This window comes from Fusarium keratoplasticum, chromosome 10 (assembly GCF_025433545.1).
Source record: "Fusarium keratoplasticum isolate Fu6.1 chromosome 10, whole genome shotgun sequence".
Taxonomy (NCBI): Eukaryota; Fungi; Ascomycota; class Sordariomycetes; order Hypocreales; family Nectriaceae; genus Fusarium; species Fusarium keratoplasticum.
This window is the reverse complement of record NC_070538.1, coordinates 1,835,377-1,862,661: the sequence shown is the minus strand read 5'-3', so window position 1 is coordinate 1,862,661 and position 27,285 is coordinate 1,835,377. Positions and strand designations below refer to the sequence as shown.

General features: G+C 55.0%; 6 protein-coding genes across 6 annotated transcripts; 3 read left to right on the top strand and 3 right to left on the bottom strand.

Moving 5' to 3' along the window:
* Positions 1 to 641: 641 nt before the first annotated feature.
* NCS57_01245300 (Sec39 domain-containing protein) lies at positions 642 to 3,515 on the bottom strand (the record flags this gene model as incomplete). The annotated part of the gene is made up of 3 exons (XM_053062126.1): positions 642 to 1,743; positions 1,793 to 1,949; positions 2,003 to 3,515. 3 exons carry the CDS (start codon positions 3,513 to 3,515, stop codon positions 642 to 644), a joined length of 2,772 nt encoding a protein of 923 aa, XP_052908654.1.
* Positions 3,516 to 3,963: 448 nt separating this feature from the next.
* NCS57_01245200 (uncharacterized protein) lies at positions 3,964 to 4,489 on the top strand (the record flags this gene model as incomplete). The annotated part of the gene is made up of 2 exons (XM_053062125.1): positions 3,964 to 4,060; positions 4,134 to 4,489. The coding sequence occupies exons 1-2, from the start codon at positions 4,033 to 4,035 to the stop codon at positions 4,487 to 4,489; spliced, it is 384 nt and encodes a 127-aa protein (XP_052908653.1). The 5' UTR covers positions 3,964 to 4,032.
* A 1,085-nt stretch (positions 4,490 to 5,574) lies between these two features.
* NCS57_01245100 (uncharacterized protein) lies at positions 5,575 to 6,798 on the top strand (the record flags this gene model as incomplete). Its single annotated transcript, XM_053062124.1, has 2 exons — positions 5,575 to 5,867; positions 5,919 to 6,798. 2 exons carry the CDS (start codon positions 5,575 to 5,577, stop codon positions 6,796 to 6,798), a joined length of 1,173 nt encoding a protein of 390 aa, XP_052908652.1.
* Positions 6,799 to 7,261: 463 nt separating this feature from the next.
* NCS57_01245000 (uncharacterized protein) lies at positions 7,262 to 8,763 on the top strand (the record flags this gene model as incomplete). Its single annotated transcript, XM_053062123.1, has 3 exons — positions 7,262 to 7,964; positions 8,025 to 8,099; positions 8,162 to 8,763. The coding sequence occupies 3 exons, from the start codon at positions 7,262 to 7,264 to the stop codon at positions 8,761 to 8,763; spliced, it is 1,380 nt and encodes a 459-aa protein (XP_052908651.1).
* Positions 8,764 to 16,657: 7,894 nt separating this feature from the next.
* Positions 16,658 to 17,659, bottom strand: NCS57_01244900 (uncharacterized protein; the record flags this gene model as incomplete). Its single annotated transcript, XM_053062122.1, has 1 exon — positions 16,658 to 17,659. Exon 1 carries the CDS (start codon positions 17,486 to 17,488, stop codon positions 16,658 to 16,660), a length of 831 nt encoding a protein of 276 aa, XP_052908650.1. The 5' UTR covers positions 17,489 to 17,659.
* Positions 17,660 to 22,180: 4,521 nt separating this feature from the next.
* On the bottom strand, positions 22,181 to 26,961 carry NCS57_01244800 (uncharacterized protein; the record flags this gene model as incomplete). The annotated part of the gene is made up of 4 exons (XM_053062121.1): positions 22,181 to 22,816; positions 22,867 to 23,476; positions 23,539 to 25,497; positions 25,559 to 26,961. The coding sequence occupies 4 exons, from the start codon at positions 26,959 to 26,961 to the stop codon at positions 22,181 to 22,183; spliced, it is 4,608 nt and encodes a 1,535-aa protein (XP_052908649.1).
* Between the last annotated feature and the right edge of the window lie 324 nt (positions 26,962 to 27,285).

Genomic DNA, 27,285 nt, shown 5'->3' with positions numbered 1-27,285 from the left:
GTTGCAGTAGCTGTATTTCTGCACGGTGAATTGCTGCATCAAGTGATGCAATCAGACGCTGAGATCCATTGCCTAATAGTAGTTCCAAATCAAGATAATCTTTATCAAATGCGATTGAAACGTGTGAATCTTGTGGGAAGTCAGACTTGACCTTTCATCCTTGTACCTCTTGTTGATCGAAGTAGGAGGCAACCTCGTGAGGTGCTTTGGACTCGCCCATAACGTCGACATATTGTTGATTCGAGCTACTACCACGGAGACGCGCATTGTCTTGCATGTTTGTCTCCATGTATGCCTAGATTTGATAGGTTTGGTCAACGGCCACCATGTTGAGCAGAACTGACTACAACAAAGGCCCCATCTTTGGAGAACTGCATGACATATTAATCTCAGACGCAAGTCAAACAGGGAGCGACAGCTGCCCTCGGCATAAAACCACCGTTTAGTACATTTAATTACGTTGGTACTCATAGATCATTACATCTGCCATGAAGGCAAATCCTTTTCTTTCATAGGTAGTGAGCCCTTGAAGCTTCGAGAGCTGGGTCTGCCATCAGCTTCCACCGCCTTCAAGTCCCGTCCGCTCGAATCGCCCCATATCGTGATCATCGCCAGAAGAGCATATATGGCACTCTATCTGATTATTGCTGGCTGCTTCCGGATCGAGTTGGATTGGCCCCAAGAAGCCATCCAACACCAGAAACAAGGGTACCAGTCGCGGCCTCCCTCAGCTGGTCCCGCTTTCTCACACGGTTATGATCGTGGCCTTCCGTATCCGATGTTTCATGCTCCGGTGCTGTCTTGTCTGAAGTGAAGGAACTCTGCAGGGAACCTTGCAGGCTGGACAATGACGTAAAGTTTCTCTGTGCAACTCGCGCCGTAGCCCTCGAGAGATCAAAGAGGGACATTGGTGCTTCTTCAGCTTGACGAGCGGTCGCACTGGCGGTGATGTTGCGGGGCGGATATGCCTTGTCTGGGTCTGGAGTCTGAAATGTTCCTGGGAGGCCGGATAGATCGCCGGCAGCATTCCACGCGTCCTCCTTGGCAGCCTCTTCTTTGATGGCCGCGTCCAACTGCTCTTCACAGCGGCGGAAGGTTTTCAGTACTTCCTGAAGCTGAGGGGGAGGCGCAATGCGCAGAGAAGTAGCAAGGCATTCAATGCGCTGCTCAAGATGGCGGATCTCAGGGTTACCACTCGCCGTTCCAAGATGTGTTGGTTTCTGTGACCTTTCGGTGCGAACGTATTTTCCAGCATCTAGTGCTGCCTTCCATGACCACTCGTCACTGAAAATGGAAGACCGGGATTCGCTCTCGCTACTATGTGTGACTCCAAGACGACTGACCACATACGAGTATGCCGTTTCGAAGTCGTCCTCATGTAGAGCGGCTTCTATACACATGGCGACAATGCGCTTTTCGACCATTGATCGGATGAGATCCGGGTCATCGGGTGTTGGTGACTGCTTCCCCCGAATAGTGTATGTAGGCAAGCCGGCATTGACCATGTTGTTGCCAAGCTCGACAAACTCTTGTAGCCTGGTATATGCTTTGGGGTTCTGCTCTAGAACCTTTCCAATGATGGAAACTGGATCAGAGTGCACCCTGAGGACAACTGGACTGAAGGGCTCGCCTTGTTTGAGCACAAGCCGGTAGTCACTAAGGGCATGTGTAGCCCTGAGCAATGCCTCAATCCGTTGTCTCGCTGGATGAGTCTTGTCTATCGTCTTGGGAAACGCGCTGATGCTGTTTCTGCTGTTAGCACCGTTCTGCTCTACTGGACTGCACGACGTACATCTCATTGCACTTCTTTAAACCCCCTCTCGTCCGATTGGGATTGGACGCATTGTCAAAGGCTCCAAGAGCAGAGCTCTGTACGGTGTTGAGTAATACCGACGCCGACAGAGGGTGATTCGGCGTTGTTTCGTAGAGGGAGTTTGCAAGAGAGTACCCTAGGAAGCGTTAGAAAACGTAAATGTCAATTGGAGACATTTATGCAACTTACGCCCACTTGATAGCAAGGCTTTTAGAAACTCCGTCTCGATATACTCCACAGGGACATGCCCAAAGATGCCCCGTATAGAACCATTTACTACAGGGCCAGGCTCATTTCCCCAACTGTGTAGCCAGAGGACTTCCTGTCGTGCTCTAATCCAAAACTCATCGTCATTCTTGGGCGCACGGGCAGAGAGTGTTCGTATCAATCGCCCAAGTTCGGACTTTTGGTCCTGAACGTCCTGAATGAATGCGAGATCTCCGGCCTTTCGGACCGTGCAGGGAACACCGGACCGTGTTAGGAGGAAGGCACTTTGGATCAGGACAGTAAGGAGGTCAATTGACTCTTCCTTGGGTGTTGTCAACGGGTTTGAGGGCTGCAATAGATCGTTCCGCAAGTGTGCGGAAGCCTTTGCTCCATCGAAATCGCTGGCATCAAAAGGCTGAACAGGCGCAAGAGCTGCTACTGTCGACTGGAGGTTGCCCTCGGGCTCCTCGTCCAGGAGAGTCTTAATCTTGCTGCACATTTTGTATGCCCCCTCTAGTGCATCAACCTCGGAGTCGGGAATAAGGTATGCTGAAGCCAACACAGCTTTGGCGTATGTGCGGTCAAGGTACTGCTGCTGATTCTCCTGAAGCCAGGCACTGGTTTCTTCTCCTAGGTCGGTATCTGACGGGCCATCCCACGACTCGATCGCCCTCAGCGCTATCTTCCACGAGCCTGAAGCCTGCGATATGAGCCACTCGAGAGTTTGCTCCCAGCCGGGGCAGGACAATTCTAATGCTGCACCAGACTCGCTGGATGTGTCCTCGTTAAAGAGATCCCGCTTCCACCTCGTGTCGTTGTAAAGCCATGGTCCGATCAAGCCCCTTAAATCGCGACCAATCAAGCCATACTCATCATCCGCGGCGCCAGTCTCAGCAAGCAGGTACTCGACAGCGGTCCGATCTGGAAGATTCTCAAACTCGAGAAGCGAAAATCCTGCCGGTTTTTTGGGGTAGTATAGATGGTTTCTCCTCAGTAGCGGCAGAACCGTTGATATCATCCACGTGCGTATCGACGAGTCATGGTCGAGGAACGGTACGAGTAGATCTGGGACCAGAGAGAGCATGCCCGCCTCTTCGTCCATCCTATAGCCCCTTGAGAATAGGAAGGAGATTAAGGGGTCGACATCGGTATCATGGGGTACATCGGGGCCTTTTAGCGGCAGGAGATGAAGTTTCTTGATCTTTCTTGAAGCTTGCTCGTCCGAGAGGTTATCCACGGGAGAAGTGTCAAGTTGGTTGTCGGGTGTCGTTTGCGACAGAGGCTCGCCCGAGGTTATGGCATGCACAAAAGGCGCATAAATCGAGGGACTGACGGTTTCGGGAAGGTACGTGAGAAGAATTCGAAGTATGAGTTCCTGGCGCAGAATAGTGCCATGTTGGGAGACGAGGGAGGATAGGCTTTCAAGGTCGGAGATGGTCGCGAAATGCACCGCCAGAAGGACCACCTTTGCAGGAGAGACCGGGAGACCAGCCATGGCGAGAATCGAAATGTGCTGCTTGATCAAGCCCGAGAAGTCCCTAATGGTGTCGGATTCGTTAGATTCGCAAGGCCTTGCGGTGTGCTGGCAGAAGAAGCACTCCTTCGCATTGAATCCGACGTCGTCATATGGTTGGCGACAGCTAACAAAGTGGCAGGTGTATGATAAGATAGAGACGTGGTGGGACAGGTAGCTCCAGCCACACGTTGCTTCCAAGCTGTCCCTGGTTTTGTGTCTCAATGCGCCACGGATGGCTGAGGTATTTCCGGGGTGGCGGTACTAGCAGCCGTGACCGAGTTTTTAGGGATCATCTCATACAACATGAAGTATCCCCAGTTATCTCTCCAGCCCACCCACTCATCCAATCGCCGCGCAGCGATTTGCTACACTCGTCGGGTGAACTCATGTGCCGGAACACTTGACGACTGACACTTCAACGTCGGACGGACGCGAATTAACGACAACACATCGCCCGACCCGTAACAAGCCTCGATACATACTCAATTGGCTCAAGATGGCGTCGGGATATGGTCTGAACGGCGGTAAGTTCGACACGGCGACGCTGGTACCCAATTTCGAGTGGGCTCGAGCTGACAATTGCACCTCGGTCTTCAGGCGTCGGCCGCTGCTTTCCCTTCTGGCAGGAGGTTATGGGCTGCTACGTCGTCAACACCTCGGCCACTGACGACTCGGGCAAGAAGAAGTGCGGTTTCGCCCTCGAAGACTACTACGAGTGCCTTCACCACAAGAAGGAGGTGAGTTCGGGCCCGAGAGAAGCCGGTGCATTCGGCATCGCGGGACAGGATATTGACGATGGTGTACAGCACGCCCGAGCCCTGGCGATCCAGGCCGCCTACGCCAGAACCGAGTCTTCGACTGCCCGAGACGACGCGCCGAGCGTTAAGCAAATACGGAACCTGGGACTCATCGATAAGGAAGAAGACACGAAGAAGGTGTTGGGGCAGAGCTAGACGGCGGAATGAGGCAGATCCGATAAACGCATGTGGGAGCCACTGATGTTTTCAGTGTGTGACCCGCATCATCTGTATATGATGATGGAATAAATCTTGGTTCAATTCACCTGGTCCAGCCCGATTTGTCTTGCGACGACCGACGACTTGAAATCATCACGAGTGCCGAGATCAATGCTTGTTGGAACCTGAGACGTCACGCTGTTTCGCTACCTACTGACGCTCCTCAGCCCAAACGTTGTCCGGTCGAAACCTCAATGGGTACCTATCTTGGACGGCAAGGAATTTCGAGATGAGGCCATCCAAGATTCCTGGGTCGTCATCCTATGATGCAGAAAGTGGCATGCTGATATACATGAAAGCTGTCATAAGCGGCCGAATATCGTCCGCACAGCCATGTACATGATTAACTGGCCCGCAGTAATATGAGAATCGAAACAGAGTGTTCCCTCGGGAGAGTGCGACATAACTTATCCTATTTGAGTCCTGTTGGCGGAGTGCGCAATGGGCAGGAAGTGGTGTATGTACGGCTGGTGGCAGCTGGTCGGCAGTTCTTCCTCCAAGACTGGTCGACTTTCTACCTCCAAGCCCTGCCACGTTTTCCAGCCATCACACCCTCCTTTTCTCGATCCACTCCACATACTGACGAGCTTCTCAAGCCATCTTTGGTCAATTTGTATAGCCTCGATTTGCCGTTGCTCCCCTTTGCGGGTTGGTTCGATTAGCCAGGCTCGCCGCAATGCCCTCTTTTCGAGGTGTTGACATCTCCATCATCGCCCAACCCGGTTCCAAAAAGCTCCCGGAGTTTCCTCACTCCGACGCTTCTTCGGTCCGCATCTTGCCACCAGTCGATCGCTCTTCCAATCCGACCAGCGCTGGCTCGGCCTCTCCTGGCGCAGACTCGCCGCATATCCAGAAAGCCAGCCCTCGGGTCTCTGTTTATGTCCCATCCGTCCCAGGCAGGTCGCTCCTTGAGCTCTTACTTGACAGGGGCCCTGACACCAGTTGTAGGCGCTCAATTCGGAATTCATTACTCGCTCAGCAAGATACCTGAACCGCCATGCTACCTGTACTTCAAGATTTTTATGAACGGCCGAAACGTCACCAACTGTGGAGTAAATCCTGCCGCCCAGGCCTCGGGCTCCATCACACGCTCTCTGTGTGAGCCCAGCGACCGATGGCACTACAAAGAGAACGGGGTACTGCACAAGAGAGAGGGTATCGAGGCACGTTGCTTCTACTTCCTTCCGACTTCGAGCAGGACCTCCGTGGCAGATGACGGCGGTCTCATCGAAATTCAGGTTTTTCGAGCCAAGGGCCGCAAAAGAAGGTCGCCTATACTGGGAAAGCACCGCAATCAGGATACCTATGGCATAGCGTTTGTCTTCATATGGTTCTTCTCTGAGTTTGCGAACTAACATCATGGTAGAACCCCATCAGGGGGGCTTGTAGAGTCCCCTGAAACTGCCTGCTACTACGACTGGATTCTGATCGACCCCAAGGAGTTCCCATTTGTCTCGTTCCACTTTCACTACCGCTCTTGGGCTAATCTTTGCCAGCTGAATCTGGCGCCAGCTTTCACGGAACTGGGCGAGTTCCCTCTCTTGATCCAGGGGAGCCCGCGCGGAGTCACATCAGGTCTTTCGACCCGTGACCATGAAACAAAAGGCCAGGAGTCGATCAGATCCGAAGATATTTGTGACCGAAATGCGGACACTGATAGCGATGAGGGTCTTCTCGATGTCCTATCATGGCTAGCGCTACCACCCAAACCACCAGGTCGTCCCCTCTCAGGCGAAGAGATTCCCAAGTTGGCACCACCAGGGTGTTCTGCTCGCCCTCTTCCAGAAATCCCGATCAAAAAGCCAACGCCGAAGAAATCTTTCGAATCATGTACACCTTCTATTACGCCATCTCTTCTGCCATATATTGAGGAAGAGCCAAGCGAGGTCGAGGAGGAGGTCGAGATTGGCCTAGCAAAGTCGATACCCGTACGATCCGAGTCTCTTCGCGGCAACAAGCCCCGACCACTCAAGCTATCTGGGCTTGGAAGCCGTCCAGAGCCACTGTCATTGCCTAAAGAAAGAATGCAGTCTACTCTTCGCAAGTCGTCGGGTTTTCCAATCAAGACCCCTGGCCTCGATCACGGTCAGACCTCACGAGAGTCCACGAACGGCAGAAACAATCAGGGGTGTCAAGCTCAAAATGAACTGGGATCTGAGATCGTATCCATCGTCACGGAGACAGAGCAATCTTTCAAAACTGAATGGACCTTGAGCGAAAGCGAATGGATGAAAAGGGGTCATTGATTACATGACAGAGATATACAGGGTGTTGCGCTTCGTCCCGTGAGCCATTCGAATTCTTAGGAGGCAAACAGCGGACAATTCATGGGCTTCCTTGGCAAGGATTACGACTACGATGCACATTTGTATGAGCAAAAGATGTATAATGATCTTGAGGTTTAGATGGAGCCCTTGAATCTCAAGCAAGCGCTCAAGTTAAAAACCACCTAATGGTAATAAAGCGTCACGATTCACCTTACCTAGTTTTCGGAGCAGTCGCTACTTTCCCGTTGTTTATCTGATATACAGATTGCCACTGGCAGCCCAGCAGCTGGCAACAGCTGGCAACAACTGGCAACTCCTACTTCCTCCTTCCTGCCCTCTACCTTCTTGGGGTGATGCCCTCCCTTCCGTTGATTTGCACAAACCTTCATTCACCTGTCGAACCCTAGCAAATAGTGAATGCCGACATCACGACACCATTGACATGGCCGACTCTGGCTTGCTGCGGTTCCTTGGGGCCAACAAATCTCGCGCCCACGGATTATCGTCACCTCGGTCCGAACCTGCCCTCAAAGATCTTGTCAATATGAGTCAAAGAGACACCGACGTACAAGCCCCTCCCGATAGGCCAAGCATGGCACGCATGGCGAGCTGGCAGGGTTTGGCCAGCGCCGAGCAGGCAATACCGAGTGCTTCTGTTCCTGAGCCTCCAGTCGTCGAGCTAGACAATGTGGACAAGCTGTTCATCAACGCAAGTCAGCAGGTCTGGCACAATCCATCGATGGATCAGATAGCAGGAGCCTTACGTGCTGCATTGATGACGAATCCTTCAAACCAGCCACTCTCTGCTGAGTACCGCCCGCACGTCTTGTACCTACTAGAAGGGTACAGCAACATCCACCACAAGATTGCCAAACTCGAGAGAGACTTGGAGAATACGAAGGATGTACTTGAGAAACAAGCTCAGCGACACGACACCATTGAAGAGCACTGGATGGTTCAAGAGGCGAGATACAAGGCTGAAGTCAAGCGTCTTGAGCTGGTCATTCACGAAGTGTCCGGCAAAGGCCTGCAGGCTGTAGTGCTAGCCAGAGCCGGCAGCCTCATTAGAAACAAGCCAAGAGCTCTATCCCAGGAAAGAGTAGCGCCAGGAGGAGGTGCAGCCGATGACCATTCTCCAGGCAGCAGTAAGTGTTGACGAAGTATTCTCCTTAGAAATGTCATGTGCAAACCGCTTACAATATCAGCACCTGGGGGCTTGCAGCACAAAAGTTCAAACGAAGTATCACACGGCAGATTACGAAGCCGGCCTGGCACAATCCGTAAGTATCTATTATCGGCACATAGTTGGTTGTACAAGTCAATGCTAACGTGTCACAAACAGTAACACGAAAGCAAACCATAGACATCAGCAACGAGGTCAGGCTGAGTAGGCGTTTCCGACGACTGGATAAAATTGCCCTGAAGAAGCGTGCTGAGGGAACTTGCCGAGTAGATGAAGAGAGTGCCAATCACGGAGAGACCTACGAGGAGCAAGGCCGAGCCGAACAGCCTTTCCGGAGAGAAGCCGGCTCCCCATCAGGCACAAGCTCGTCTGGTGTTGGTGATGAACCGCCACAGGAAGGCAAAGCCAAGAAGAAGCGGCATTCCGCCGAAAGAAGAGCATCACATGGTGCCGGTATTGGCGGTCAGCCTAAGGCCGCAACGCAGACGTCGCAGAACGACAAGGCTGCAGTACATGAGCCTAGGAACGATGACCAGCGGGCGCGTGGTCATCGTCGCCAGTTCTCGTTTGTGCCTGGAGACGATGGGGCGGCAGTGAGGCTGGCAGGCACAATGGCGTCACGAAATACCGCAATGGCTCAGGAAAACTCCGAACAAACAGCAGCGTTGGATGAACAACCGAGGCCACCCCTCTCGACAAAACCGGAGGTCGAGATCGGCCGAGTGGATAAGTGCAGCAGAGGTCCTACGGCCGGTCACTGATGATACTACCGGAACCACGGAGTTTGGAGAACCCAGCGAGCAGGTCTCATGCCGCTCTCAAACCGGACCTGGAGCAATTCGACTCCGTAGAGCGGAATAGTTGGCCATCAGTCGAGAAATCCGGACAGCGAGGCTGGGACGAGCATTCTTGGCAGCCAGTGAGTGGTGGATATGCGGCCTTGCCGAGCGAGAACAGAGTTTCTCACAGTGGTCAACGGTGAAAGTTTGTTCGAGGGGTGAGGCCGAGGAGGACCCATCTGGTCACAGGAGGGGTGCCCGAGAGGTGTTGCGGCGATGAACGATGGCAGCGTGAATCCTGATGTTCCTGACAGCGGACGGCACGGGTATCCGCAATGGGGAAGTCCGGGGCAGGCAGGTTTGGCAAGACCGAGGGGCGTCGGGTTGACGAGCTCGACGGAAGAAGCAAGGCGTGTGATGGCGGACGTGACACGGGCACAGCGGGCGAGACGGGATCTAGCCGTACAAGACAAAGACAGGTTGTTCGTTGAGCAAAACGCGGAGGAGATAGGCTAGACAAGCCCGGACCTGCCTGTCATGAAGCACAAGACGCCGGTGTCGAACCTTAGATGAGGCTCAGTGTGCTGACAACCGTCAGAATTAAGGTTAAACTTGGAGCGGCTCTAGGGTGGCGCACAGTAGACTCGAGGACAGGAATGCTGTTGGCGTTGGTTTTCCATGTGTGCTGAATCGAGCGTTGGTGAATCGGCAGCGGGAAGGGAGGAATGTGACAGCCACTATTCAAGGAACCCACCGGTAGGACGGGAAGATTGAGCGAGCTTGTCCCCTTGGCTGAAGGATGGCGGGAACAGCTAGACTAGGGCAGCTCGTCTGCTGGCAGAGCTTGGTAGGCTAATAGGGCCTGGAGTCGTGTGCGAGACGGATCGCGGAGAGGTAAGTGGAATCCATGATTCGTGCACATTCTGTTCTCCCGCACCTGCCCCTACCCCTCATCTGATCAGTCAAAGAAAGTAACCTTCCCTTGCTTTCGGTTTTTCTCCTGTTATGAGTTTTTCAGGATGATCGGAACCTTGTCGGCGTTTTTCGCCCGAGTTTGCCGAATCCGCATGTTGATGGAGACAGCAGTTTGGACGCTCAACAACGGACACAGTTGGCGGTTGATGCGTTGGTCAATGAGCCAATATGCAAGTGTGTTTGAACACGGATGGGGATGGCTTCACTAGCAGCGATCGAGCCCCAACGTCTGTCGAGTGGAGGTTCAGCTCGGAGGGGGGTGTGAGCTAGTTTTGTCCAATCAAGGTGTCGGGTACCTTGACAGCCCCAGGCACCTCGAACGGGGTGATGACTAACTAGCGCCTGGAGCTGGCAGCGGATCGCGCGGCGCCCCCTCCCCTTCCCTTCCCCGACCCCCCGAACGACGATAAGCGAGAGCGCTGAACCCAGATCCCCGGGTCTTGCACCTCCTGTTCGACGGGAGCCATCCATATTCGTCGCGAGAGGCTCGCTCCCGTCCCTCTGTGTTTTGCTTCCCCCCATCGCACCCCTTCCTGCCTTTGGTTAGGGCAATCGAAATGGAGGAGCCATCGCTTCAACCGTCGAGCAACCTGTGTAGGTTTACCATGATCTGACTTTCCATCCTTTCTTTTTGTCGGCGACCATTAATTGAGGCGCCTGGCTCGGCAAGGTTGTCGGGTTTGGCTGTTGGGGCTGGATGCGATCCACGTTGCTGGGGATCAGACAGTCCCGGCAACAGGTGCAGACGGTTTTGTGGGAACGACGACGGACGGACGCGGCAACGGGAATGGGAATGGGCATGAGAATGAGAATGAGGGACCAAAGGGAGGCGGAATGCGTGCGCCGCGCGTGTTGCCTCTTGTCGCGGGTCTAGACAGACGCCTCAGGGCCCGGAAGCATACAAAGATTTGTCATTGATTGATTTTGAGGTGAGGCATGGAGATGGATGTTGGTTGCACGCGATGGGGGGCACAAGGTTTTGCGCAGTGAGCGTGAGCGACCCGATGCACCCAGCCGTGCGCGTTCTCGAGGCAGGTGCTTCCCTGCTGAAATGAGCAAGACAGTGAAGAGTTGCCGTGTCTCGATGTTTGTCCCCATCTCAGGATGGATGGATTGGATGTGCATTGCATGGCATCACATTTGCCAACTGAGTTTTTGTTTCCTTCCTTTTGCTTCGCTGGTGGTTTCGCCTCGCCGATCCGTGACCGTTTCATCAGCAACACCACCACCCGCGAAAACGCAGCACAAAGTCAAAAATTAAGGTATGGCGATGGCATCGTCAGGAGCGAGGATCCAGCAACGATTTGCAGCACGCAAGCAGCCGTCAAGGTACCACCGGTCCCAACCAACCTAATCCCCCCTCCTGGCACGCACGATCAGAGGGAAATGATGAGCGGCAACCAGATCGCAGCGGCTTGCGACGTCGTCGTGACGCAAAAGGACAGCCATGACTTGGTACCGACGGTGCACCAGGGACGGATGCGACGTCGGGATATAACACGGGTACGTACTATGCCACATGCATTCTTGGGGTTGCACGATTGAGATGAGGTGAGGTGCAACAGAAGACTCCCTGGATACCCAAGATTCGGTCTGAGACCCTCGCAACGGGCCTTGCCAGAGCGACCCTCCCAGCTAGCCCATGAGGAAAATTTGGACAAAAACGGGGTAGCACGATGCAGTCTCGGAGGGGTTCAAGATTGAAGCAGGGGCCGTCGTCCAACGAGAGCGCGATGCTGGAGGGGGAGTGGTTTTAGCCAACGGTGAGGTGCGTGAGCGGGAGCGGCAGTGGACCTCCTCGAAGCCGGATCCATGATCCATGCTCTTGATCCAAGACATTGGCATGGATGGACATCCCATCCGCCCAGAGACAAAATAACCCGTGTGTGGCTGGCCCCGATGGAGCAAATAGCGGCATGTTCTAACCCGCAAGCAGTCGAGCAGTTGTAGACAGTTTTTCAAATAGTTTCAACCGTTCAGCCCAGGGCCTCGAGGGGACGGCGACGTTGGTTTAATGACTGATCAAGGGTCTCTGAGTCGTGCACAGCTTCAAGGTTTCCAGTAGCGAGGGACTAGCCCGCCAGCCAGCCAGTCAATCAACCCGGCAGGGAGGCGAGCCTTCTCTCAAAACGTCCAATACACCACCTGCATACCCACGACAGGACCGATCCATCCATCAGAATGGATCCGATCAACAACGGCCATCGCCCATCGACAGCAAACCCAAGCCAGAGCGTGCGTCTCCAGCACAGGCGCCAGAACGGTGGAAGAACCAGGGAAGCGCAGGTTTGACAGGGGACGACAGGGTTCAAGGGACGACAGCGAGCAATCAGAGACAAGGAACGACCAGCCCGACAGGGGACAGGGCATGATTGCTTTGGCCCGTCGGCAAATCAGAGGTTTCAACGGGCGGGAGGCCAAGGGCGACACAAGGCGACAAGGAGACCAGGGGCAGCCCCCGAGGCCGAAACGCAACGGGCGCCCGAAATTCTTCGGGCACTGGCACCAGCCCCAGACACGGGCTGCCATCGTGACGTGACACTTGCAACCAGGTAGGCCCCTGGCGATCAGTAATCGTGAAAATAAAGAAACCGTTGAGACTGCCCTCCTCCTTCTCCCCATGCAAGTGCCAGCAGCCCCCTTGTCATGTCCCCTGTCGTGGAATTTCGGGCACGCATTCTCAGCGATGTTCGTCGGCGCGCCATCGTCATGGGGATCGATCTTGGGAGAGACCAACGACAGACCGACCACGACGAGGGTTGGGGGTGTGCAGGGCAAGGGCATGAGCGAAAACAGAAGCTGCTGGATTGCTTGCAGAGCTTGGGGGGACAGAGAGAATAAACTCGTTTAGTGGAAGATCGCAATTGAACAAGGGAAAGTGCGAAAGGGGCCGATGTTTCCCAAAAATCGCATGTCGCCTGTGCATGCGATTTCCAGATGCTGTCAGGGATTGTCGTCATCGAGGCTGAAATTGCCTCTGTTGGTGATGATGCTGCGACGACAGCAACACCAGCAGCTCTCCCACTGGGTCCTGGCCTGACAATTCGATGGAAATGCTCTGCCAACATGTTACGAGAAACAAAACGTATCTGCAGATTTATCCTTGTGGTTGCACGTTTGCGACACCTTTTTTTTTTTTTTTTCCTGCTCACCACCTTTTTTCCCCCCTATGTCGATCTGGTGCGTAGAAACACTGGCTCGGTTCTTCTTGGTGTTTCGCCCTCCCGTGTTTCGTGGTCGTCATCGGCAAACGTCTTGGTTTCATGTGAGACCCCCCCCCCCCCGAATGTCATCGACTGCACACCAACATCCCTGTCTAGGCCTGTTCAGCTTCAGTTCGCAAGCCAGCCTCATCGGTGATACTACCCTGTGCGCGCACCAAATTTCCAGGTCCCCTTGGTTTCGCCCATCCTTTGCCGGCCGAGGCAGTCCTCGTGCTGTGATTAGCAGCAGGTCTTCATTTGAGGCTGGCGTCTTCTTTGATTGCGATGCCTATCCATCTTTCCTTTTGGTTGCGCTCTTCGCTGTTGTATCATCTTATTTCATTGCTAGCCCCAGTTAACTCATGTCGCTCATTTGCCTCTAGCACCCCAAACCAACCTGTTGGCCAATCAATGCGGCTTCGTATCCTGGCAAGGGTCCTCTGTGAAATACCCAAGCAGCTGCCCATCCACGCCTCTCCGGGTGCAGGACATCCCCGTCGTTCAGGTCGTCAGGGTTCCATCTCCCGCAGCCCCTCCCTCCCTGGCAGCCGTTGAGGATGTGCGAGGCTACGTCGGTGTTGGCTGGCATTGGATCTTGAGCGTTACATGCATGCACCGCCCGAACAGGCATCGAACCCACGGCGGAATCGCCGTCGCAATACATACGTAACTGAGGACGCAGAAAATAGCAGCTGTGTGCAGCCTGACTCGGTGGGAGGGGAGCACAGCAGCACAGCATAGCACAGCGACGAGTTTCACACGCCGTGCGCATGTGTTTGCATGGTGCAACGCCTAGCCAAAAACTCGAAACCACCCTGCGTTGACCTGCGTCAAGGTCATCGACAAAGGCTTCCGAAGTTGTTCGGACAGTCATTCTCATTCTCGCACGGGGACGTCATAACAAAGGGCCGTTCTACAGATACAAAGGTGCCATTGACAAGAAGGGAGGAGAACATGTAGATCCCCCATCAAACCAGATCCGCCATTTTTGACAAGACATGGATCATGCGGTCGCTGGGACCGAAATTCCGCAGCGTGATTGGATCCTGGGCTTTCGGAAGATTCGACATCCAGATTACCCTGGTCCATCCGTCGGATCGGGCCAAGGAGGACCGCAACGTTGCGGGTGAGGCAGGTCAAAGCAAGACCCCAAGACCCAAGACCAGGACCAAGACCCCAACCCAAGGGCCCGTTGACTCCCGTGCCGTGCCCGCCAGGTGTGTCGAGTGCCGAATCGTGAGATTAACCGCCCTGCTCATCGACTGCAACCAAACAAAGGAAACACCACTAGTCAGAGACCTCATTTGCTGGCCGGCCTAGGGCTGTTTTTTTCTGTCTCTGAACGGTCGTGATGCGCACCTGCAGCTCGCATCGGTGGCGGTCGACGGTTCCGCGCTGCATCTCACCGGGGACAGGCTGGGAGACCCTTAGACCTGGGTCGGGGTGTTTTTCAGCGTGAAAAAGCAAAGACGATCAAGAATAGCCAATCTAATCAAATCAACCGAGCTGGAAAGAAAAAAAAAAAAAATGAAAAGCAAGCAAGCAACCAGGCAGGCACAGGGGCGCGTGCAACAGGGCGGACTGAAGAGACAAGAGGAGAACAATAAACAAGGGAAGGCCTCTACTGCCCCAATAGAAGGGAGACACAAGAGATCCAATACAGAGTAGACACCGGGGCTGGTAACGGCTCCCCGATCTCTCCACCACAAGACAGCGAATGCCCCCTCCCCTCCATATCCGCGCCCTTGGGCACCCAAGAACGGTTTGCGCTGACGGATGGGATCATCGTCAGAAGCCCGCGATGTCACCTCGTTTTGCTTGCACTTCCCTGTTGGGCCTTGTCTTCTGCCAACTCTGGACTAGTATGAGCGCCTCGAGCAATAGAGCCCCTTGTTCGGGACGCTGTCGAGCCGGTAGATGCATCCATCAATCATCGATCAGTCATCCGCAAATCATCCCCTCACACTCTCTAGCCAGTCGAGTAAGCCTGACATGCAATAGACAGCAAGCAGACGAGACGCATGGGGACCCATCCACCCAACATCACCGAGACAAACAAGCCTGGCCCGGGAATCAGGAATCCCTCCCGCTAGCAGCAAAGCGTAAATATGCCACACCAGCACCCTAAGCAGCAAATCAAAGCGCCATCCCCGGTGGAAGGGGTCCCTATTGGGTCCGAGCCGCTCCGGGCGCCAGTCCGCCGTTCTCCTTACCGCTAGGGCCGCTGTCTGGGAAGCCAGACCCTGCTGAAAAGCAAAGCAAAGGGGAAAAAATATCATCGTCGACGCTGCTTGGAGGCCCAAGCCCGTAGTCGACGCCCCTCCTCCACCGTCGGGTCGGTCGTAGCTGGCGTTGGCGCGATGGATTGATGGAGCTGGGCTGGCCTGGGCTGCTGGGGGCCTTGGCTGTGGACGCATGGATTGGATCCCAGATTCAGCCATCTTTTTGATGGCGGACCAGGGGTGCGAAATCGAGATTTTACATCTGGATCTGGCTCATGACAATGCAGTCCTCGACCCTCTGCAGATCGACGTCGATCCTGTGTGCGTGCGTGTCTCGGTTTCTCTGTCTGAGCCCGAGTCTACGTCTGCGTCTCGTCTGCCTGCAACTGTGCATGCGTCTCAACAGCCATTCACCACCGACTGCTTACATCCTGTCTCTACCCGTATTAGGTTGCTGCTGCTCTTCCCGCGTCCCCCGCTTCCGACAATGCATTGGTGGTAGGTCGACGTTAGAGATCTGTCCAGATGTGATGAAGGCCTTGCCTGCAGAGATTGGCACGCAAACAACGCGGCGGGCACAACTCTCGTTGGCCTCAACTGCCGTGCCTCCTCCTGCACAAACAAAGATGCAGTTAATAGCTAGCTAGTTAGTCTCGTAATCCAGTCCTGTGGATTTCTTCTATCGGGCATAATCCCAGGCGTCCGGGCATGCTCCTCGCTCCCGCGTCCCCATCGAGCGCCATCCTCCCCACTTACGCAGCTGGTGTCCTTGCTACATGTCGGCTGCCACATTCCAGTCTCACTTATCCCAGCTAGTCACTCAATTAATCGATCGGATTGCCCGCGAGACAAGCCATGACAAACAACGACAAATCACAAATCCTTCCCTGTACGGTTGGAACCGACGGACGCCAGACTGGAGCCGCCAAGGCCGCCTGGTTTGCTCAAGTCCTCATGGAGCCACATGCCGCTCTCAACGGCTGGAAAAGGTCTCATCTGGGTGAATGCACTGTGGTTCTTGCTTCACGGCCGGCAACGGGTTCATTCAGTCTTGAAGGTTGGGGAAACATCTCCATGTGGGGGTATTGATTCAACTCATTTAACTCGTCTTGAACACTCATCTAGCATAAAATAAACACACCTGAAACGCCATATTCGCCCCGGTTGTACAATGCTCCACCATGGAGACTTAGCCGAGCCCTTCAAGTCACCAGCTCCTTGCCTGAACGCCTGGTATCTCCCTTATGCCATTCCCAAGTGCTTCTTCCTTGTGCTCCAGGTCATACCGCCAGTTTGGCAAACCGCTGTGGAGGAAAACCAACGCCGAAAAAATGAGGCCACCCAATATATAGCTGCCTGTAGGAAATCCGATTTTCCGTGCTCCGTTACATGCACTCGCCCAGATCGGTGATTGTGATGGTTTGCGTGCCGTAGTTACACCAGAGCATGTGCTACGTGTGCTTCGACTGATTTAGTTCATCGCAGGAGAGAAGCCAGCTTCATTCGGGAGTCCTGATCCGATGGCTGCTGTCGGGTCTGTGCTTGCGGCTGCACAGGCGAGTTTGGTGCGGTAGGCAACTGCCCTTGAGGAGGAACAAATTGATGCTGTCGGGGCTGGCAGTCCATTCGGTCTCCAAAAGAGGGAGAGGCGAACTCGCTCAAGCTGGGAAGCTTAGAACCAGCTGGGGCGTGGAGGTGGTGAGCGTCCCTGATCGGCGGCAACTCGAGTGGCATGTGGAGGGGGATGTGGTGACGTCCGGGCGAGGTGGTGTAGTTGGAGCCTGCATCCGACTCGGCGGACTCGGAAGTGCAGGGCGATGGAAGAGGTGCCTCGACCCAAGGCACGGGGTGGCGGTGGTTTGTGGCCGTCAGAGGCGATAGCTGTGATGGCATGGATAGGCCTGGTGTCGAGATGGAGAGCGAGTGTCGAGAATGGGCGTATTGCTCATCGTAAGGCTGAGGGTTACGCCGACGATCCATCCTTTTGCGGCGGTTCTGGCTGCCATTCCACCAGTTCTTGACAGCATTGTCACTTCGACCATTGAGGCGGCGAGCGATCTCGGCCCAACGCTTCCCAATCTCCCGCACCAGCTGATCGATTTGGGCGCCCTCCTGAGGGGTGATGGGCTCGTGGTTAAGACTCGGCTTCAGGTTTTGGTGATAGCGCTCGCGGCATTGCTTGGGTGTCCTGGATCCAAGGGTCTGGGCAATTCGTACCCAGTTGAGGGGGCCATGGGTGTTGACAAGTTCCATCAAGTACGCATCCTCGGCGTTCGACCAAGGACCTCTCCGGTGACCCATCGACATGATTGCGAGACTGGTAGGCTGTAGTAGATGGAAAGATTCCGAGTCGGGATGCCCAGTTGAACAGCGACCCAGTGGGCGAGTGGAAGGATGTGAAGTCGTAAGCGAGGAGAGATGTCGGAAGATTAAAAAGTGTAGTAAAGAAGTGTGTTGAAGACAGTTGAGAATGTTTGATCAAGCGTTGAAGAAGTGTGCGTTGATCTGAGATTTGTAGATGTAGATGATGGGTGGGTGAGGGGGGAGTATTTGAGGCTCTGGAAAAGAGATCTTGACTCAGAAGGAGGGTTGTGAGGTGATGAAATATCCGTGGGAGACCTGGATGGGGCGCGGCTGGGCCCAACGTAACTATGGCATGAAGTGCAAAGTAGTATGGGGAAAGCAAAAAAGTCGTGACACCGGGAGGGGGTACGATGGGGAGGCCGATTACCTGCACCCCCCAATAACAAACTTTCTCGATCTGCCACCGGGATGCCGCTGTCGAGATAGATGTGCAGCCCATGGATGTTTGGGGCAGGTAGCGCCCTGGTATGGGGGCGTGCAGGTGGAGGCTTGTGAGTGACCCGGGGGTGTCAAAGGCTATTGGCAGGGGGTGGGGTAGGGGTGTCAACAAGCCCAGGACAGAACCACAGGGACAGGGGCCACTGGGCAACAGGATTGGATGGGCGTCTCGACCCGCCGCCGTCAAAGCAACACTGACTGACTTGACGGGACTCTCGAGAGGGGGATGGGCGTGTTGATTCTGGAGCCCGGCCTGGGTGGTTGGCTCTTCCTCCGGCTACCTACCTACTACCGGATGCGATGAGCTCCGACAGCTATCGTTGTGGCATCGTCCAGGGCCCAGGTCGCCTCAACCATCGACCATTGCATCGTCCGAATCCTAGGATCCAATCTGTCGGGGCCGCCTTTTTGGAGCCACCTGCTGGTAGTCGACGCCTCCAGGAACTGGCAGAGTCCCTTGCCCTGATGAACGCGGGCCGTCGTTGCTGTCGCAGACGAGCGACATGCCCTCAGCCTGCGTGCGGTGCGGGCCCCTGAAGAAGACGGAACGGGGTGGGAACTTGACAATAGCACCTGGGTGATCTGGAGCCGCTTTGCGACATCTACACTGTTGGTCACATACACGAGGAGCCACGCAGGTAGATGATTGACTTGACATGCACACTATCTTTTCACGGTATTCGTAGCCGCAGCCCTGGCAAGCTCTTCGGTGCGACAAGGTGCCTGACTTTCTAGGAGGATGCTCATCCGAAAGCGAAACAGCAACGCGGGTGTTCCCAGAAACCCAGCAGCTGGAGGTCCTCCCACCTGTCAGATGTCTCAGGCAGTGAAGTTGCGTTGCCCTCTTGCAGACGCCTCCCTCGCGACATCACCCTTGGACTCTTGCCGCTCTCTTTGTTTGCCTGTCTTGAACTGATGTCGAGCTGCAGGCGGCGGTGGGTCTTTTGGTCCCCGAGCCTTGTGCCTCCGGGCTCGTCAACGAGCCTCGCGCGTCCTCTAAATCCGGCCTCAAGACTGAGATCTCCATCAAAGGAAAACAGATGCATCATCGGTCCATCGTGGCCGGACCTTGCCGCCGACCCAAGCCACCAGAGTCTGCCTCCAATTCCAGCCTCTGGCTGCTTTCGACGACCCCGAGTTGCATTGGGTAACGAGCTCGCAAAGTAAGGTTTGATACGATATCGTCAACGACGCCGCTGGCTCTCGATCCGTCCATCCATCTGCCCGTGAGCCCGTCCCCCCACTGGGTAATTGTCATCTAACCCCTGTTAATCGAATTGGTCCAGCAGACGAGGTGGCGGGCCTTGCTCGGCCGTACATCAGTTCTTGGGTGTTAAGCTTAGAGAGGGAGAGAGATTGAAAGACAAGCTGTAGCTGTAGGTGGGTGCTACACACACGATATCACAAACAGGTGATTGACGGTGTCGCCCTTGGAGTTACAGTAGGCACAGTAGCTCTGGACAGCTAGCAACGCCCTTGGGTTGCAGGGCTGCTCGTCACTTTCACCGTCACCATCGCTGTCAGCGTCAGCGCCGTGGGCCTGTGCAGGGACGGCGAGCGGGGGGTTGTGGCCGGGACCAGGGTCTGAGGCAGGGCGATCATCGTCAACGGGTGGCTGCTGGCCTGAGCCATCTGGTTGGGATCGTCGGAGTGAACGACGGATGCGTAGTCAGCAAGGAGGAGATGCCGGCTGATCGGTGGAGGTGCTTCCGCTTCCACGTCGGTCCTTCTGGCATTGCGCCCGCGTGCATGGGCATGGGCAACGGCAGGTGCTGCGCAAGGCAGGTCTGTTGCTTAGGTAGGTAGGTAGGGCTCTCCGAATTCGTTCGGCTGCCTCATCTTTCCCATGGCGCTCTTGATTGAGTTTTGCGACGATGGCATCCATCCGTGGGAGCCAGCTGGAATGACTGACGGATAATATTGATGGGCAGAATTGCCGGGCCCCTGCTGTAGCTTCCACCGTCAGCCGACATTCTGGCGGACCCTCTCTTGCCCTCTTTTTTCCTGCAAGCCTCGGGCCAACAGCAACCATTTCGACCTGACTCGCCTGCTCACCTGTCGTTACACCAACAAGCCTATCAGCGAGGCACGCTTTGGATCAGCCAGGAGGACACGATGCTACGCCCGACGGACGAAACAGGATGAACTCGAGATTGCCAAGGTGCAGCCAGCAGACAATCAATCCTCGGACCCAACGCATTGCGTACTGCCCCGTCCTGTTCTGTACGCCGGAGCATTCATTGATGCACGCACAGCTGGGACGGACCCTGGCCCCGCGCGCAGTGCTGCGCAGCGCTACACCATTGTCGCATCTCTGTCTCTGCTACGTCACTGCCTGTTCGCCCAAGTTTGCGGAGAGGGCCGTCTTGGGCCTGGCCTGGCCCTCGCCTCGCCTGGGATGGTGACAGAGCCGGGCCCGTTGAGAAATGACGATGGACGGTAGAAACGAAACGAAACAAAAACGCTCTCGTTTAAAGGTAAAGATTGACCAGGGAGCCTGTCTCGCTCGGACATCAGCCCACGCTTTCTTGGTAACAACGCATAACGCACAGGCACAGAATAATCAACAAGTCATATTTTTACAGCCGGCTGCCCATCTTCTCGGTGACCTTTCACCGGCCTGGGAGCAGTCAAGGGTTAATGACATCTGACTCGCTTGCCCTCGCTAGGTGACATTGGCATTGGCATGGTAGGCGGTGACCAGTGCAACCTCTGCCAAACGTGGACTTGGTCCCTGGATCGATAACGCTTTGAGCTGCAGCCTCCAGCTCGCTGCCCTGTATCAGTGTGTGCTTGACGATATAGACCATTGGTACCTGGAGCATGTGGTCTGTCAGCTGGCTAGCAGGAATAGCTGGTGGTGTCGATGGTCCCGGCATGCGCCCAGCACCCAGCACCTCAGCCAGCGATAGCGAACGGCCCCCAGAGAACACCCGCTAGGACCAAAGCAGCAGAGAGGCCCGGGCGACCAGATGACGCTGCTGCCAATAGTCTGCATCTCCGCCCCGACGGTAATGGAGCCCCTAGTCCTTCTTAGTCGCCCTCGGCCACTAAAAGCAAAAACCGTTGTGGCGTCAGGCCTCCCTCGCTGTTCTAAACCCTTCCGGGCCACGCCAAGCGAGCCGAGCAACGGTTTTTCAGCTCAGCTCAGCTGGCTTCTGCTTCTGGTTGTGCTCACCTTGACCAATCATGTCGCCTTCTGCCCTGTTTGTTCCGCGCTTCCTTGCTCCATGCCCTTCTTTCAGCTGCGGCCTGGCCGCCTCTGGCATCTGTCCAAGACATGACGGGTTGCTTTTCGGAACCATGAGCGCCTGTGCCGACCTTCTCGTACATTAGTGCAACGCGTCTGCCGAATACATCATCAGCAGAGGCCATTCACTCCTTGACCTGTCGGATAGACGCCCCTCCCCCCTGGGGATGGATGAGTGAATGTCAGGTTTTGACAGCTGGACCCAGCTGGTCAACTGTACTTGTCAAACCAACCATGACCAAACTGACGGGCCGGCTGACGACCCCTTTGGCTGTTCGCTTATGACCTACCGACTGCAGGCGCCGTTTGATGCCTGGCTGAGGGAGGGGGGCCTTGGCGTCCAAGGTATTCGAAGCCTGCCAACCAAGTCGTTTTACCCGTGCCATGAACTGATTGATGCCTTTCTCCCCCATACATACCTGCTCTGCGCCGTCCGGTCAATATCCATACCTCTTTGGATACGTAAGGAACAACGGGATGGAAGTGGCCGATTGACGCTTTGGAAACAAGAAATAGATAGGTTGAAAAGGCGAGTGTGTGCTGTTATCCACCAAGACCTCTGTCTCTCAATTGTCCAGATTCGACCATGATAATCCTGTATAGCACCGGATTAGATGGCAGTGAAGCCAAGCAAGCGCATGGTGCATCCATTGACATGTCAACGCATCTCTCGTGCTTCCCGTCCACCTCTAAAAGAAGAGAAAAAGAAACCACTCCCGATCCGATCAGGAACTCGCCCCTCTCTCAAGGTCACCAATATATCTTAGAAATAGTGAATAGACACGCCAGACTCCGGTCCAAACCAGCCCTCTCCACCATGTGGTGGCTTACCGATCCATCTCGTCTACACGTTGGACGTCCTGTCTCGTCATTCAATCATTGAATCCCAAACCGGTTCTGTTTCTCGCCTTAACGGGTTGACATGAACCACTCTGCTTGCTCCTCGCTCACAGATGAATGTCACCGCCTTCGCCAGCGACCCATCGCTGCCATGCCTGCTCATACGCGGTCTCAACATCATCAACCCATCGCCGAGTATCGAAGAGCCCACAGTGCCACTTGCTATCCCAGAGCAACTTGCGCATCTCAGCTAAACGCCCATGGCCATGGCCATATCCGCTCCTCGACATGGTGTAGCTGAGACCACCAGCAAGCTGTACCGCCCGCTGTTCATACTCCTCTTCGCTGCTAGCAATCAACTCTGCTGCAGCCTTTCGCCCATCCTCTGATTTAGGTAGGGCCCCTTTCAGAATAGATGCCGCCATCCGAGAGCACATCTTGTACGGATACCTTGGGAGTGTGAGGAGAGGTGTGCTTGACCAGAGAACGTCTGCGGCTGTCGTATGGGCATTGCATTCTGGCGTGTCAAGAAATAGGTCGCAAACACGCGCTCGTGATATATGTTGGCTCTTGGGTGCAACATCAGTGAAAATTAGTCGACTGGCGACCTCTGTGCCAGCCCAAGCCTTGGCCGTACGTCGTAGATTTGCCTCCCCAAGTTCCGGAAATCGAAGCAGCCATAGGACCGCCTTTGGCACTTGTGCCAAGATTCGCAGCCATGACCTGAAGGTTGTGGGTTCAATCTGACGAGGGTTAGTCGACGGGAACCTCCTAATGCCGCCTCTCCACGTACCTTGTACAGCTGATTGAAATTCCCCATGATAATGGCATCATCAGCCAGGGTGGGAAAAAGTTCTTTCCGCATCTTCCAACGACGTCTCTGTTCTTGTTCCCATGTGACTTCGCGTTCGCCCGCATCACAGGACTGAGCATGGTCACAGCAGAAAAACGTGTCACGACAGAAGATGATGTTCTCCGAGTATATCCAGCCTTCCCCGTCACCCTCTGTCTCATCGCGGAACACGTCTTGAACTCCAACGTTGTTGCGCCAGGGGCGTAGCGTCTCGGGCGGGATGGCGGTGCTGTCCGCTAGAATGTAGTCGCACCATTCCGCTCCTAGTGTACCGGCGAAGCCCATGAAGGACATCTGCACAGGGGCAGGCCGAGCAGCGAATATCTCGTTGCGCGCCCCCCTTGTATAGCCGTTGAGGTTGACAAGAATATGGATTTCATCTCGGACGATTTGTTCTACCAGCTTGTCCGCTGGCCAGCTGCTGACGTCGCGAAAAACAGGGGCCTCACGCTCAATCTGCTGTCGATGGACAGACCGATCACTCGCTGTTGTGGCATAGCAGAACGCACGCGCGCGTCGAGGATTGTGGAACCCGAATACAGATTGCATCCTGTTAGTTTGGTTCTGTTAGCAGCCTGTACCGTTTTGGCTTCCTCATGATCAATTACTTACAGGTGAGCCAAAGGATGATTGTTGAAGTCCGACGACACATAACCCACGTTCAAGTAAGGGTTGGGTGGAGGAGGCGGGGGATAAACTGTCGATGGCAGCCATGGCAACCGCAGCGTCGAGCAAGATATTCGAATTCCATTTCGCTGGGATATAGCTCGAATGTCCTTCGCTGAGAGAGGGCAAGTAAAAGTGTGGAATGGTAGAACGGTTGGTGCCGACGGTACTGTGAGGCTGTTAGGCAGACGTAACCGTGTGTATCGGGAAGCTGTTTCGGCGCCAGATATATAGCGGTCTCGGTACCATTTCCATTGCGTTGCTCGAGTCGCACGCTCCACAAGGCGTACGATGTGTGAACCCTCCCACGGCTTCTTGCTCCATTCCCTCATTGCTTCTTCGAGTGGGAATGACCCTGTCAGGCCAAGATCCCGTAATTGCTTTGCAATGGTGGTGATGATAATATCACCGAGAACACCGCGCCCCCAATGTGATGCCTCGCTGAGTTGGCGACCGATGATGCGGACGACGCGGTCCGTAAGACCACTCTCATGTCCCGCAGAACGTGCATCAATGAGGAGACCTTTGTCGTCGACGTGCCATCGATCATATTTTCCAGACTGAAGCATGACTCCGCCCCGGCCTCTCCAGTCGCAAACAGAGTTCAAGGCGGTGGACAGACCACAGACAGCTTCAGCAAAGTCTGGGTTGGAGCTTACAGCGCGCTTGTAGTATGCAATTGCATCATTAATACGTCCCCTGTCCTTGACGGCGTTGGCCAAATTCGTCAGAGCGATATCAAAGGTCCCATCGCATGAGACTGCCTGCTCGTACATTTGAATGGCTAGATCCAGTTGACCAATATCCTTCAATAGGCTTCCGAGGTTGGTGTGAAGATGGACGTGCTTTGGGTCCAGACGCAGGCCGTAGTGGTAATACGCCAGAGCCAGAGACAGGCCACTGCCCGGGACGATGCCAGGAATGTTTGGCTGGGGGAACATTTCGATGCTTGCGTCGGGAGGATGAGAGGTGACCTGCTGCACACCTGCTAGGAGAATGCCGACATTGTTCGCAGTAGAGGGGCTTTCCTGGAGCGACAGAGAAAGATAGTAGAGGGCCAAGATGTCTTCGACGCCGGAAGGACGCCGCAGGATGTCCGGGGCAGCGTGCCCGCTGGAGAGGGCATCTTGGAAGATCTTGGCTAGGGACAGGAGCGAGTTGCTGGTGGTTTGCACAGCTGCCCTCTTTGTTGAGCCCTCAGCAACATATCGTAGTCCGGGCAATTCGCCAGTACCACCGAATACAAGATGAGCGGTATGCCGAGCTCGTTCCGGGGGTAACAGCAGAGGCCGTGAAGCGTGACGTGGTTGTCCATTTGAAAGCAAACGGGCATCTGCTGGTGACAAAACTGTCTGGATTTGACGGACAAGGTCTTGGATGCCGCTCATCCGGCGACCGAGGCTGATTAAAACTGCCTCTTCAAAGGCCGCTGATGCCCTGTTGACTTCTTTGAGACTGTACAACATGGTTCCTTTAGCATGGATCAGAGCCAGGATCCGGCCATTCTCCTTGCCTGGTAGGGCATAACCGCTTGATCCAAACCCGTGGGTCTTCATCACTTCGCTGTGAGGCCCAACTTTCTGATGTTGCGCCTGCTCCAAGTCAGTAATCTGGAAATCTCGAGTCGTGGCAGTTCGAGGATAGCCGTCGCGAGTAGCTGCTGGCCCACTGCCGTTGGCGTGCGGTAAATGTGTAGATGACGGTACTCTCAAAGCATGCTGCACATAGTCGATAATGTCCACAGCTTCCTTACTGCGCTTCTTGTAAAGAAGCCCGACTAAGTGCTCGACGGCTTCCAGATAACTGGGTTGCACCTTGACAGCTCGGATCCAATGCTGTTCAGCCTCATCTTGTCGATTGAGGCAGTATAGAGTAGCGGCTTTGTTTGTAATTGCCTCGACGTGACTGCGAATGCGTCAGACACCAGGAACAGCCACTTGACAGTTCACCCGGGGAAGTGTTTTACCTCGAGTCAAGGGTCGTAATCCTCGAGAACCATTCTAATGCCTCCTCGTATTGCTCGAGCCCATAGTGCAGGCATCCCCCGAGCATGATTCCATCAATCCAGTTCCAACTACTTTGTTCACAAAGATTGCTCAGCATATCCAACGAAGATTTTGCTCCTGCGAAGGGCGTGGCTTTGCCCATGGACGGATAGTTGCCGAATGCCCCCTGAAGCTGTGGCGCCGAGTTCCTCCCAGCGTGGTAATCCTGTCTGCGATCGCCTTCCGTTGCAAGCCTCATCCCCGCGATTTCCTTTCCATCTGGGGCATCAGAGAATTTCAAGGAGGGCTTTGGGGGTTTCGGGTATACAAGAAGTTTCGGTGATGTGTTGTGACCCGAGGCTCCCTTGGTGGGATGAGGTCTCCGGATAGTTTGGAGGTAAGACAGGAGATCAACATAGGCCTTGTGAGCCTGTGATAGCACCTTTTCGCGGAAACCTTGGGGGCTGCCGAAGCTTGCAGGCCGAGTATAGGCTTGCATCGCTAGGCTTGGGTTGAAAGCGGGAACGTACTGGGGCTCGAGGCCGGCTGTCGGAGTGAAAGAAGGCCGATGAACCAAAGACATGGGGTGCTGTGGAACAGCTCCAAAGTCATGCTGCTGGACATGCCTTGGCGGAAGGACGCCAGCTCGCGCGTGGTTTTGATAACTCCATGGAGTGTGTATGGGCACTTGGCCAAATGGTAATGAATCGTTCATCACCACTGGGGGCGGACAAAAAGCCCGGACGTTGTATTCATGGGCCCTCATCAAGGGTTGATATGCGTTGGGAAACATCCCAAGCGCATCAGGCTGGCCATGTGGTGTATAGTGTCCCTCGGCTGAGGGGAATACTTGGTGACCTCCAAGAAAGGGCCCATCATGCACTGATGTATCGTTTGGAAAGGGCCAAGGCGAAGAGCCCAAGCGAGTTTGTCGGATATCATCGCCGAGTCCCATATGTCCAGCGGAGGAGGGATGATGGTGGTCAATGCTGGCGGCATAATGGGGCTGATGTATGAGAGGCCCTGTCGGCGGGAATGCTGTGGCAGTCGCAGATCGAGGTAGGACCAAATGTTTCGAGGGAGGTGGGCCATGCGAGAACAAGGAGGGCGACCCGTCATAACCGGCATCGATGGTACCGTTTGGAGTCTTTCGGCGAAGGTGGTGCTCTGGCCGTAACGGGTAGAGGGGAGCGGCAGATGCCGTTGCACGCCGCTGCGATTGGGATGTGCGAATCGGGAATGTTCGCTGGTATGGAGAGGTAACATTTCGAGGGTAATGGTCGTTGAGCGAGGCGGCATTGTTGTTCGAAAACGCGGCGAAGGTATCGAGATTCGACGGCGGCGGCGTCACCGCATGAGGGGGCATTTGAAGGAGAGGCAACATGACAACGGGGTATATTGGCGAACAAGCAAAACGGGCTGGAAAAGCAGTACGAAAGACACTGGTAGACGGCGCTGATTCATGGCCTGCAGGTCAAAGAGCATGGCTAGCTGAACCGCTGGGTATCGAAGCGTTGAGCCGATTGCTGATGGGCATCTGGGCGGGCTTGAAGGGCGAGGGCGACGCCAGCGCCGGACCAACAACTCCAGATAATGTCGCGAAGCCTGTCGTGCTTTGAGCCGAGCAAAGCGCCCCCAGGGCCTCCGCCTGCAGCGGAACAGGGACGGCGTCAGGTGTTTGGGCCAGCGACTCTGACAGGCAGTACCG